The sequence below is a fragment of the Gadus macrocephalus genome, chromosome 20, assembly GCF_031168955.1.
Source record: "Gadus macrocephalus chromosome 20, ASM3116895v1".
NCBI lineage: Eukaryota > Metazoa > Chordata > Actinopteri > Gadiformes > Gadidae > Gadus > Gadus macrocephalus.
Window position 1 is genome coordinate 19,531,032 of NC_082401.1, and position 13,023 is coordinate 19,544,054.

At 44.0% G+C, this 13,023-nt stretch overlaps 1 protein-coding gene and 1 long non-coding RNA gene across 2 annotated transcripts; one reads left to right on the plus strand and one right to left on the minus strand.

The window, feature by feature from the left end:
- Positions 1-513: 513 nt before the first annotated feature.
- ubxn4 (UBX domain protein 4) lies at positions 514-8,809 on the minus strand. Its single transcript, XM_060039624.1, has 13 exons — positions 8,537-8,809; positions 7,837-7,939; positions 7,443-7,471; positions 7,053-7,171; positions 6,640-6,832; positions 6,004-6,139; positions 5,455-5,509; positions 4,886-5,050; positions 4,412-4,539; positions 4,102-4,204; positions 3,180-3,311; positions 2,258-2,457; positions 514-1,294 (listed from the first exon to the last, which is right to left on the minus strand). Exons 1-13 carry the CDS (start codon positions 8,616-8,618, stop codon positions 1,156-1,158), a joined length of 1,584 nt encoding a protein of 527 aa, XP_059895607.1. The 5' UTR covers positions 8,619-8,809; the 3' UTR covers positions 514-1,155.
- Positions 3,311-4,375, plus strand: LOC132448395 (uncharacterized). Its single transcript, XR_009523352.1, has 2 exons — positions 3,311-3,882; positions 4,072-4,375. It is a non-coding gene; the product is annotated as an uncharacterized LOC132448395 (long non-coding RNA).
- Positions 8,810-13,023: the final 4,214 nt, after the last annotated feature.

The window sequence follows — 13,023 nt, forward strand, 5'->3', positions numbered from 1 at the left end:
TCAGTTTGTTATGTAGGCTATAGACTGAGCTTGACCCCCTCCTGGCTGTGGCTTGGGATAAACCACGTCACACTAAAATACAATAAGTAGACCACAATTTGCAAACTCAACATTTCTGCCAAAAATTTAATATTTTAGCTGAAACCAATAAATGCTCTTGCTTTCATGTTTATTGTGGTGTGATCTAACTTAATCTGAGGCATTTAAATTGCAACATTACATTAGGATATACAGAAAGTGAACCAATTTAAATCAACAGGAACATATCTTGAAAAATACAATACAACTGCTATAATTAAAATCTAAAGAAGAATCTACGATTTGAGACAAAACATCCAGGTAATGCTGTGTTTAGATACATGCATTTTAAAGGCATAGTTCATTCTTTGATTCATGTATTTTGAATTGATTCCTTTCAAGATTATTTGTATTGATTTTATCTTTCTTCCTGCATCTTGGATATGGAGAAATAAGCTGTGCGTATGCATCTTAAAAGAACGACATGACTCGGAGTTCATTGAAAAAACAGGGCACTTTGTTTTCCTCAGGGCTAAATCAGAGCCATACAGTGGTCGTCCATCGTTTTTTAATTTGTAGAAACAACGTTCTGCCCGTACTGCACCATGATGTCCGGCAAAATTTGTGGTAGAAAACCAACAGCTACAGAGACAACGCATTCAGAACCCCTCACGCAGTTTAATTTAGAGCATTTTATACATCTGAGGGTTACTGCTATATTAAATAACACACATCACTCTTCCTTCGGCTGCAAACTAGTATCTTCTTTACGAGTTACTGGCCACTGAAGACCTCCAGAAACTCACCGTTATTATATAATAAGACCCCCGCTGTCTCGCCCCATAACTCGCTCACTCATACAGACAGACACACACCCCAAGCCCAAAGGAGGTCTAGCTAGATTATTATCTACCCATGCAGGCGACAAGCGGGAGCAGTCATGAACAGGAAAGAGCATAACGGCCAAAACCTGCATAAACATAGCCCTAGAATTCAGCAGAATGCATTAAAAAGTCAGTCGCGCACTTGACAGACCTCCCACGCCTCGTTACTTGGGGGGGGGAGGGGGGGGGATACAGGAATACAGAGGACGGGGGGGGGGGGGATAAGAGACAGGTAGAAGCAGCTGGGGGGGCACTACATCTGCTGGGTGGAGTTGCCGTTCCAGGTGTTTGTGTCGTCCTCGCTGTCCTCCTGTGTCCGTAGTCTGTAGATTTTGCCGTCTTTCTTGAACTCCTCTTGCCGCTTCTCATGTGTGCGCTTGCGAAGGGTTTCTCTGTGTGACGGAATGAATGGATTATTTAGTAAAAAGGTGCTGTAGGTTAAGAGTTAAGATCAATCATTCAAGACTCATTGGATGGAAATGACAGCAACTATTGGTACTTCTCAATGGCGGGGAAATGTAGGAGCTTTTTTGTGGTAGTATTTATGTCTCTTTACAAATCTCAAATCTCCCCTAGCACCTTTCTATTCATAAGATCCAACTTAATCTGAAATTAACAATGTTAGCTTTAGATAATTCAATTGATGACAAACGTGTGAGATTCTAGGGTTCGTTCTAAAGAAGCTACTATGATAACGAACATGAGTCAAGAATACAAATACAACCCGACAGCACCATCCTGTGGTTGGCCAGTGTATTACCAAAACATGATCCAACCACCGACAGCTCTCAGTGCAGAATCGTATTTTAGAATATTTGTTATGCCATTTTACTTTCCATCGAGAAAATCATTTTGTTATCCCGTTCAAGTTACTCATTTGTATAGGGGCGATTCGATAGAGTGAAATGTACCTAAGAGGATGCTAGATTGACACAGAATCAATAGGGGTATAAGATAATCATCAGCGTTTTGGTCTGCAGAACATAACATTGGGTGGCGATAGGCAGAGAACTTCATGGTTAATTAACGACCAACATCCTCTGCCTTGTGCAATGTGTTGAAGTACATCAGGCATGGAAACGCCAGAAAGCAAGAAAATAAAGAAATAAATACTTATAGCCACTAAGTGGCCTGTGCAGGCAGGCCATATCTGAAGGTGAGAATCATGTGATGTGCAACATAGTTCTACATTTTTCAGGTTTAGTCAATTCTTCACTCTTGGTCGAAATTCTGAACCTCAACAAGACAAGAACGCTCATCGCATTGTGTATTTAAGAAACTTTCCATCGGGAAAGATCACCACCACTTGGGAAAAAGTCTTAAGGAGGTGTATGCCTGAATGCCCCTCCGCTCACCTGTTTGGTTGGCCCCCGGAGGCACCAGGCTGGGCGGGCCCACTGCCGGTGGCCTCCCCGGCCGGAGGGGGTGGGCTTGGGGCGATGAGGCCGCTGATGTACCTCCAGACGGCCAGCAGTGGGGAGAGGATGTGTTCCAGGATGGCCCAGAAGCCGCCTCCTTGGGCCTGGCGCACCGTGTTGGACGCTCTGCTCGACTGCTACACGGTTGGGGCGAGACACAGCGGGGCGACACGTTCACTGCCAGGACCTTTCAGAGGAGCCACACCAAGACACGTGCCAGCGATATACCCTGGGTCTCAGATGACCAGCTCTAGAGGGAAGCAACCCCGGCTGGAGCGTCCCTGTACCACAGACATGCGTGCGACACAAAAGGTGGTTGGTGAAATGGACCATGCGTACGCCGACACGGTTGTCGTTATCGAGTTCGCCGGGGCAACTCCCATGCATCCTAGAGTGTGGTCGGAGATGACGGCCATGTCACAAGCCGTGCCAAGTCGAAAACAAACACGCAGTGTTTATTTTGTCTGACACAGTTCGGCTTTGAGAGGAGTCATTATGCCCCTTTTGCGTGCTGGGAAATTCCGTACACCTTATTTTGTTCACACCTGGAGTTACAACCGGCCTCAGGGGCCTGATCATAACAAAACTGCTAGGGGGGGTGTGTGTGTGTGTGTGTGTGTGTGTGTGTGTGTGTACACAATCGACTTCACACTCGTGACTCAGTGGGATCTAAACAGCATTGAGGATCAATAATGGGAGGTTCCTGAGGGCCTGGCCATGTGACAAGCTGGGCACAAACATGTGACCTGACGACAATTCCACGAAGGAAAAAAAACGAATAAGACAAATGCTGCACCAAGATACAACTGAACCGTTCACGTGGATTGGTATAAGATGGTGGTGGTGGTGGTGCACTCACTGGGAGCAGCACTACAGAGGCACTGGGGGCCAGCTCCAGCTCCAGCAGGCTCTTGTTGAGGTCCTCGCTGGTGAACTCGCGGCGCGGGAACATGGTCGCCATGGAGAAGTTACCGTAGCGATGGCCCGTCTCCTGAGGAGAAACAAAACGAAGGGGAAGCGTGTCAAAAGAGGCCACCGACGGGTGCTGGAGCGCCGCCCACGCGACATGAACAGTGAGGCGGCTGCAGGACAACTCTTTAAGGAGGCCTCGACCCAGAACAATAAACCACTAGGTAGCATGTCTCCTCACGGCCGCCCTTCTTATTATGAGCTGAGGACTTGCCCTTAAGAAGGAACTATGCCTTATCCCGGTGAGGAATGCAGTGAACAACCACATTATTATTTATTTAAATGGCGGTGAAGGTTGTTGGTGCATGTCAGATGCACTGTTTTGGGGAATTAGGAGGGTTTATTGGATGAGCCAGAACACTGTGTGCTGCCAGGGACACTTTGCCCAAGGCCAGCATACAGGGTAAGATACAAATGGAAGACAATTTAACTAGATGTGTGGTTCCCTCCACCGTCGGTAAAGGAGAAACGGTGTCGAGCTGTTTATATGCGTTACAGCGCCCTGTTTTTCAGCTGTCCAACACCCTCACTGATGACTGGACTGGACGAGGAGCAGATTACTTCTGTTCGGTCACAATTCAGGCAATTCGAAGGTGTGACCACGGCGACACATGACGTAGAAAACTGTTTGGCCTTCAGATGAACAAATACAACAGAACCAAACTAATATAACCAAGAACCAATACTATATATTTTTTGTCCCGTCTAAACGGTGACCTGGCAAAATTTCGAAAACAGTTGAATGCTCTACGAGAGTTCTTGCAAGCTTTCATTTTGCATAGGTGGGCTGTGTGCCGGATTGGCCCTCTGACCTGGACCGCAAACTCCCGGGCGTCTCGCAGCAGGCTCTCTGCAGGAAACTGATTGGTGAAGAAGGAGCCGTCCGGCAGACGGAACTGTATCCTCGCTACGGCACTGTGAACGAACACGCACACAAATTGAAGGAACTTACACTTTCTTCTCATTTCAACAATTAAACGATTTAAATAACTGGACTTGCGCAAACGGATAAATCTGTGCACTTTGTGCCGTGTTGTCCATTGACGTGAATTAAACAGAGGTCATGCTAGTGTAAAGGACCAAAAACTTGCAGCACATTTAATGAGAACCCCAGAGGCTCACCTCCGCTCCCGGACTGCAGCATCCTTCTTCGCCTCCTGCTCCACCTGCCTGGCCTGCAGCGCCGCCTGCCTGGCGGCCTCCACCTCCTCCTGGTTCTTGGCGTAGCGGGCCGCTCTGTCTGCCCGGTCCTGTGGACAACGCGCATGAATGACCCCGAGCTTATGCTGCGTCAAGACCCGAACCGAGAGGGGGCTTCTGCCGTGACAACCGGCAAGGTGAGAAAGAGTTCATTTTGTCCAAAAATAACTAGTAAGACTTTAAAAATAGAACTTGCAACCCAAAGTCACCGTTATATTGTCTGTCAAATGTGCAATAGCCGCGCTTATTGGTCGGCCTACACCATAGGTAACAAAGAGTATGGAAGCGAGTGAGAGAAAAAGAGTGTGTGTGTGTGTGTGTGTGTGTGTGTGTGTGTGTGTGTGTGTGTGTGTGTGTGTGTGTGTGTGTGTGTGTGTGTGTGTGTGTGTGTGTTACCAAGGCGATCTGCTGCTTCACGCGGTCCCTGGCGGCCTTCTCCTCCGCCTTCTCCCTGTTCCTCTCGTCCATGATGCGGCGGGTCTTGTCGTCCTCCTGCTGCTTCTTGAAGTCCAGCATCTCCTTGCCCTGCTTCCTCCGCTCCATCTCCCTACGGACCTCCTCCTGGGGGACACAACGCTCGCGGCCGTCACGTGACCACACCGCACCCGCTCACCTCGTCCCCTTCCTTGTCCTGGCCCTCGCTTTGCATGGTGAGCATATCAGTATGAACCTTAACTACCGAATACAAGGGTTAGGAAAATAAAGCTTTACTTTCTGTAAAAAGTTCGGTGAAAATAAGAATGATCATATCCACGTTACAAATATGAACTATACAGTCTCTCGAAGTGTCATAAATGTATTGCTATTTAGTTTAGGTTCAACAATATTGTGATAAGGGATTGTGACTAGTTTGACGGTTATAAAGGGTGCTCATAAACGTATGACATGTCAGAGGGGTACTCGTCTTGGCCAACAGAAAAGGTTTGTCAATACTTGCACAGTAAATAAAATGACAAAACGCGTACCTCTTCCTCTCCCTTCTTTTTCTGCTCTCGTCTGTCCTCCAGTTTCTTTGTCAACCTGAGCAGTAGAAACACAACACACAAAGCTTTCTACTGTAGTTTGCGAGGATTAAAACAATCATTTGATTGCATCCGTCAGCTATTAGAGTGAAATGCTCCTCCTGTGAAATGAGGGAAATGCGGTTGCACCTGCCTTATTAGACCATTTACATTTTGACCAATCCCAGTTCATCTCTTACCAACCAGGGCATCTCTTACCAACCAGGGCCTCTTCTCCCTGATTGAGGACATCTATTTTGCCTGTAAATCATGAGTGCATAAAGTCATCACAGTTGAGCCCCGTCTTCCCACTGACGTTGGGAGGGAGGGGGCAGGACAGGGGGTTAGTTTATAAACAAATACTGTTCTCCGTCTTTGTAACCCTCATCCAATCTTACCAACAGCAGCTTTAAATCGTAATCCGCCACAGTTCATACATACATTTTACCGATGGGCTCCACAGTGCAGCCGTTGTCTGAGAGCATGAGCGTATGCACGTGTCCACAGTCCTACCTGTCCACCTTTGTGTCGAGGTTCTCCTGGGGCTGAGAGCTGTGCGCGGCCTCGTCTGACGATGAACTCTTCTCCTCCCCGGGGGCGGCTGCCTCCGAATGGGAGCCGGCTCCTCCCGCTTGCCTTGAGAGAGGTTCTGGGCAGAATGAAGTGAGTTTATCCACACAAATGCGGAGGGTAAAATCGGCAATGTATCAAAGACAAATCGCATTGATGGTGCAGCATGGTTGAAAAAGGTTGGGAAAAGAATTGAATAGATCAATAAAACAAAAAAGAATAAGTCTACTCCAGAGTGGGGCTTTTAAGCTTACTGAATAGCATTAAGGCTTTCCTTGATGTGGAGTTTCTATGTTTTACAACACACTGAGCATGGGGTACGCTACAGAGACACAAATATTTTTTAAATGTGTAGGAAATATAACATTATCCGTCAAGTATGTCCTTTTAAATGTCCACTCCGGGAAAAATAGGAAGAGAAATACACTGGAGGCAGCTTCACGCTTTAATCCAACACTATATAATGAAAAGTGACCACAGAGATAAATGCCACTCATTGGGGATGGCTTTCGCTACTCCTGGAGCTGTAGTAAGCTGGCTCTCCCTGCCCCAGATGTTTGTGTTCCCCTCGTCACTGACCTTTTGAAGGGCCTGCGGCTGTGGCATTAGATGGCAGGGGTGTGCTCCTCCCAGCCTCTGGAGGAGAAGCAGCAGGGTCTTCTGCTGCTGCAGGTGCCAGGATGGGTTCTGGCACTACGCAGGCGGACATTGTGGTCTCCATGGGAACTTCTGGCATTGCCGCTCCACCGCTGCTAATCTGCTCAAGGTGCATCTGACAGAAGAGACCGAGGCGGGGAATTAATGCACAGTTGAAGGCAAATTCGGGCTTGATTAGTGTGCCATAAACATCTCTGAACAAAAAGCAAGTCATAGTAGAGACAAATGATCAAGATATGCGACCTCTCTTTGTCAATGATGATGGGTGTTTTCGTCCCAACCAGCACCAGGATAGTATATTTTCTATATTTTGCTACCTTTGCAACTCCCCTTACCTGTTGGACTTTGGTAATCCTCTTGAGGAGTTCCTCTGCAGACACACTGCCAGCGACGACCTCCAGAGGAATCCCGTTCTCCCCGATGAAGAAGCTTGATGGTACGCACACCACAGGGTCTTCAATGATGTTAAGGCACAACCTTGCATCAGAGCTCACCATTAGAAGGGTTTGAACTACACTAGTGTGTGGGGCAGTGGAAGCTTCTCTTTTTTTGTGTCAAATTGAAACACAAGTTGATAGACGCATAGATGAATACACTTTTAGGATTATAAGCGATCATGTTGCGTCACCCATCTGACATACCAGGAGCAGGCCTGGCATGCCTGCTCTCTGGGGGAAGCATTATTAGCAATAGAATTCTGGTTGGGTAACCCAACAGAAGGATACAGATCTGGGAGAATTGTGTGCATGTCTCACTGCAAAAGACAAAGCAGAGTCAGAAAGTCCAAAGTTGCATACATTTTTGTTCAAGTTATATTCAGATTTAACTGCTGTATTGGTCAAATACTTTGAACACATAAAAACAATCAAACAACTAGTGTCAATACATTCTGAATGTTGAAACGTTAATCTTTTCTCAGAAATATACAGCATTGTAATGCTTGTGGGTTTTACTGTCTATTACAATATCAACCGCTCTTTATACCTCATGAGGCAAATGTGCATACTCTACTCATCCTGAAGTGCTAATTTACATTCAGTTAACAGTCCTGAAGGAAGTATTCACTGGAGACTGCATGCAGCAAGTCTTCATGTGATTCTTTCACATGTACTTCCATACCTCTTTGCATCCACTTTTATTGCCACACAGCAATTATGTGCCGCTTCTGACACTTTGTCTTCCTCCCAGCTCGATTGCAACTGCGCGGACTGCTCATCTTCGCCTTTTGGAGGTGTGAGGAATTCCGAGAAGCAATTGTGTTATCATATTGTCTCCATACCAACTCCACTAAGGTTAGACCACCACAATTATATGGCATTGCATTTTTGAGATTGTATGTTTACAGACGGATAGAAATGAGAGGGTCGGATGAATGCCGATGGTATTATTGCTGGCTGATATTATTGTTCGTGTGTGGAAAAAGCTGGTTAATGAAAGATCGGAAATGGTCAAATCCAACTACATAATAGAGGGTCGCCCCGTTCATGACGTGGATGTACAGGTCATGCACGGGTCTACCGGGGATATAAGCCAAGAAATTGCAGGACCATGACTCTAAAGCCAAACTCCATTGATATTTAAAGTTTCGTTCCTTTCATTTCTGGATGACACTGCTCTGTGTAACAGTGTAGTCATCGGAAGCAAACGCATAGCTTGGGAACTCGTTGATATGTCTTATATTCTATAACGCAAGCAACAATAGCACACCAGTTGTCATTTCTTTAAAGTGTTTGTGTATTAAAGGGTGACAGCTGGTAAACATCGTTAATCTGTGTGCTGCGCTGGACACTATAGCTAGCTAGAACATCTAGAAACATACCTGTGATCACAACGACAAACACCAAACTCTGTTGTTTGGCGGAGGCAATGGCAGCAGGAATGGAGCCTTCAAACCAACGCATATTTGTAGAATATGTTGTCTCTTTCTGTATCTTTAACCCCACTGACTAGTTACATTAATCTTTAAAACCAAGTCAAAGTTACTGACGCTAACCGAGAACATACAGCTAACATCTACTCCGCAGTATATATAGGACTTCCGGTATATGATGGTTTCAAAATTAAAAGCTCAAACGTATTCCCACAAATGTTGTGTCCATTGAACTGCAATCAGGTAACACAAATATGACAAATACATTAAGACTCCAAAGTAAAAAATTGTAAACCCTTAATTATGATGATTGATTATCATTATTAACAGCTTCTCTCCGCCTTCAAACAATAAATATTATCATAATTCTAGCGTGTTGTATTCCCACAAAATCTCCATCGGTTTATACATTCCGGGGTTTATCAGCTACATTTCGTCATACAATTTGAGCTTTTACATTGAAGTCCAAAATAATGAAACGGAAGTATATCGTCTACAACTTTTGTTTATCAAGACCGTTTCACCATACACGGAAGTGTGAAGCCCCCAGGAACAGTGCATACTTCCGCAATCCACCAGTGTGGACGGGTCCCTCTTGGGTTCTCTTTAGGGTGGTTCCTTAAGGTTTTGGACCTTTGGATTGGTTCCATGTTTTGTTTTATGTTAACACTATTCAACATCCCCACAGCACACTTTCCACTGCCCATATACATAGGCTAGTCGAAAGAATTGTGTGTTTGGTCAGTAGTTCAGTTGGTTGGTCACATATGTTGGTTTGCTGTTCAGGTTTGGTTTGTTGCATTTTGTTTGGGTATTTCCAACATCGTAAAGATGGTTTGTTGTTCCCAGTATTTGTTTTGTCTGTCTGGGTAAGTTTCCTCCGTTCTGGCTCGGTCTGTCCTTGTGATTTTGGTACTGGTTTTCTGTCCAAACCATATAATCGCACATTTTCTAATCTTCCATACGCTACACTAATCCCTTTACAGATTTCATGATACTTACTTTATTCTAATAAATAACTTTATCCCTTATCATGTGTGGATCCCGATCTTTGCTCTGACCCGAGCCTCGTCTTAATGCAGCCAAGGAGATGGAAGAGCGGTATGAATAATTATTAGATGATTGTGTTGTACAATGAAAGACAGTAAAGATTCAATATGAATGGCAAAATAAGGATGGGATGTTATTTGAACAATAAAATATGTGTTGGGCAAATTATAGAGAGGCTGAGATTATAGATTTCATATTCAAAAGGCGAAGGGGTGAAAAAATGTAAGAAATATATTTAAGAAATATAGGCCTACTCAAAGCCCAAATCATTGATATCATACCCTATCCAATAATAAAGAAATTTGAATTTGAATGGTAACAATTCCGTTAAATCCTCGTCCTCGTTTTGAACGTCTCACTCATGGCCAATCAGTGTGTTCTTTCTGATTAGCTCTTAATTGAGATCACCTGTCACGCACCCCTATATTAAAGGTGAACACAAAGGGTTTGGTTTACTTTTCGCATCGGCCTGTGTCAATCGAGGTTGAGTTTAGTGAGGGTTGAAAGTTTTTGATCTAGATTGCAGATCACTATTGTCACTTTATACAAACTGAAAGTATGCGTTGTTGCGTGTTTGTTTTTGTGGGCATTTGACTGAACAGCCCAGACAAATATTGCTACCAACATGGCACTTCGAAACAGACCACCGCAGTGAGTAAAAGTTATTTTCTTTTATTAAATGTTGACGTTTTTGGGCTGTCTCCTCGGACACAAGCCATCAGTATCCCTGCTCTTTGCACCTTGACATGCATGTCGCCGCTGTTTGTTAACCTAGCTTTGCTGATTTGTATCTTGTGATGTGTGTGTTTTTCTTAACAGGTGTTAGATGACTGACAAGATCTATGGGGGGGCCCCCTTTGGGCCCCCCCATACCAACTTAGTCTTCAAAGGAATCTAGTGCCATGGGACTCCAGTGTCTTCAAAACATCCTCGGAATACATGTGTATGAATGGTCCACCGAAGGGTTGATCTGGAAGCCACCACGGTCCACGCAGTAATCTGCTGCGTGGGCCGTAGTGGCTTCCAGAGCCATCTTTCGGTCTTGGTCAGGATTTGTTACAGTTGCCCTTCAATGTAGCAGGCTACGGGTTTCTGAAGAAGCCTGCTTTACGTAGCATTGGAGTACAAATATTGTGCAAAATGCTCATGTAATTGCACTAGCACCCTGTAGATTAGCTTAGTTTAACGTCATTCCGTGCTGTCTCTGTCAAATGTGTGGCTTACTTTAAGTCCACAAGGCCCTCTGGTAAACCACGTTGGAACACCCATGGACAAGGTGATTAGTCACTGGGTGTGTGCTAAAGTTTTGTTCCATTTTTCACTAGTTGGTGAAGGTTTGGTAGAATTGTTTGGATGCTAGCGACGTGATGGCGTATGTACAAGAGCCTACCGTGGCCAGGCCACAGTTGTGACGGTCACGGCCAGATGGCCTAGTGTGAGTGCAACCTTGATTGCATTTGTATACTTTTTACCATTGGATGTTTATGCAATTTGGCTTAATTCATCCGCAGTAAAGCTGCATTTGACTATTCCAGGGTCGTTTTGTACAGGCTTTCAATTGACCATGTTGACTAGTTTGTGGGAAGTTTCTATTTTTTTTTTTTTACCTTTGCTTACAATCCAACGGTTGTGACCACTTATGCAACTGGGTTGTGAACCTTGCAATTCTAGTTGCATATTTGTACACGCAAGCTTGTCCATTTCTATCGCCATCACTAACACTAGCTTCAGCATTTCCTTGTAGGCCATTAGCTGACTTGTGTATTGGAGCATGTCTGGTGTGCAAGAGCCAATTTGTTGGCTTGCAGTAGTCGAGGAGTTGCCGTAGGTCGTAAGCCATCTGGAGGTTGTGGCAATGGAGGCTTGTGGTAGATCTGCCATCCAAGAAAGGTTAATTCTTCTGAAGCATGATTAATAGTTTAGTAAATTGAATCTATTCATATAGAACTATAAAATCCAAGACTGCAGCCAGTAACTTGGATCGCAATATGTGGAAAGTATTAGTCTTCATTTGTAACAACAGAATAATTAACATGACTAACTGGGTTTCTTCCATTTTCTAACTAGGGGGACTTGACTGGTGAGTCTACTGGATTAATCAGTAGCGGTACTTTGCCCAACAGATTTGATGGCATGACTACAGGGTGACAAAGACAATTATTCCAATAAATCGCTTGATTCGAAAATGGTAATATCAGTAATCATAGTTCTCAATAAACCTTGTGTGAATGAGTGAACTTTGACAGCCTCTTTGACAGCCTCACCTGCTAGAAAAGTCTATTCAAATCGGCTAAATATAATGAACTAAATTAATAGCCATGAAATGTTGTCACTCATACTAATGGCAAATACCCTCTTTCAGTTGGTGGTTCAACACTGATGTCTCTCTAGGCTTGAGGGAGAGCTCACAAGTAAATTACACAAATGTCCTGGAGCAATTGGGAATACACTTTCATTTAGTCTACCTGACCAGGGACATCTTTGAACTATAGGTCACCTAACCCAAACTTTTCACTCTTGTTAGGTTGTCCTTTTCTCTTGTTTTAACCCGAAAGGGTTGAAATATCAACATTTCAGGTATTCTGTTTGGATAATGTGCAAAACTTGTGGCTTCACTAATAAAAAAAATTAACAAATGTATTTTTCTTAATGTGGTTAAACTATTTAAAGATTTGTATGCAAAATATTTCTGCTCAATTTGTGGTCAATGAAACTGACTTTTTTTAATTTGATAAAACACAACTATGGGTTAAAGGTATTTGCTTTGGGCATCTTTTGATATTTTTAGAATCTCGCTCCATTGCCGTTAGAAATGGTGTCTCCCAGTACTGCAAAGTGCTTCCACAAGTTTAAAAAAGAATGGGCAGAAAAGGAACTGCCAACTAAATCTATTTAACATGGGTAGAAAGTTTCCATGGAAGCTCTTGGCTGACTGGAAGCTTTTGGTGACTTTCGCAAAAGAGAAATGAACTGGTTAATACAATAAACAAGACATTTCATGGTACCATTTTGAACTGTTTGTGGATATTGCATTAAATCCATATGCTTGAAACTTTTCAATAATGCATATCAACGAAACAATGGAATGAAATAAATAGTTCAAGCAATTTGTGGGATACTTGTATACTTATATCAATTCCCACAAAATCTCCATCGGTTTATTCGTTCCGAGGTTAATCAGCTACATTTTGTCGTAAAATTTGAGCTTTTACATTGAAGTCCAAAATAATGAAACGGAAGTATATCTTCTACTTTTGTTTATCAAGACCGTTTCACCATACACGGAAGTGTGAAGCCCCCAGGAACAGTGCATACTTCCGCAATCCACCAGTGCTCGGCGGCCAAACCTGGTATTGCAGTCGTTTTAGCCATGTCTATGGTTTTAG

Coding starts and splice junctions, on each gene's coding strand:
- ubxn4 (XM_060039624.1), bottom strand. CDS start 8,618: ATGCGTTGGTTTGAAGGCTCCATTCCTGCTGCCATTGCCTCCGCCAAA. Junction 7,472..7,836: donor ATAAAAGTGGATGCAAAGAG/GTATGGAAGTAC, acceptor TGTCTTTTGCAG/TGAGACATGCACACAATTCT. Junction 5,051..5,454: donor AAAAGAAGGGAGAGGAAGAG/GTACGCGTTTTG, acceptor TGTGTCCCCCAG/GAGGAGGTCCGTAGGGAGAT.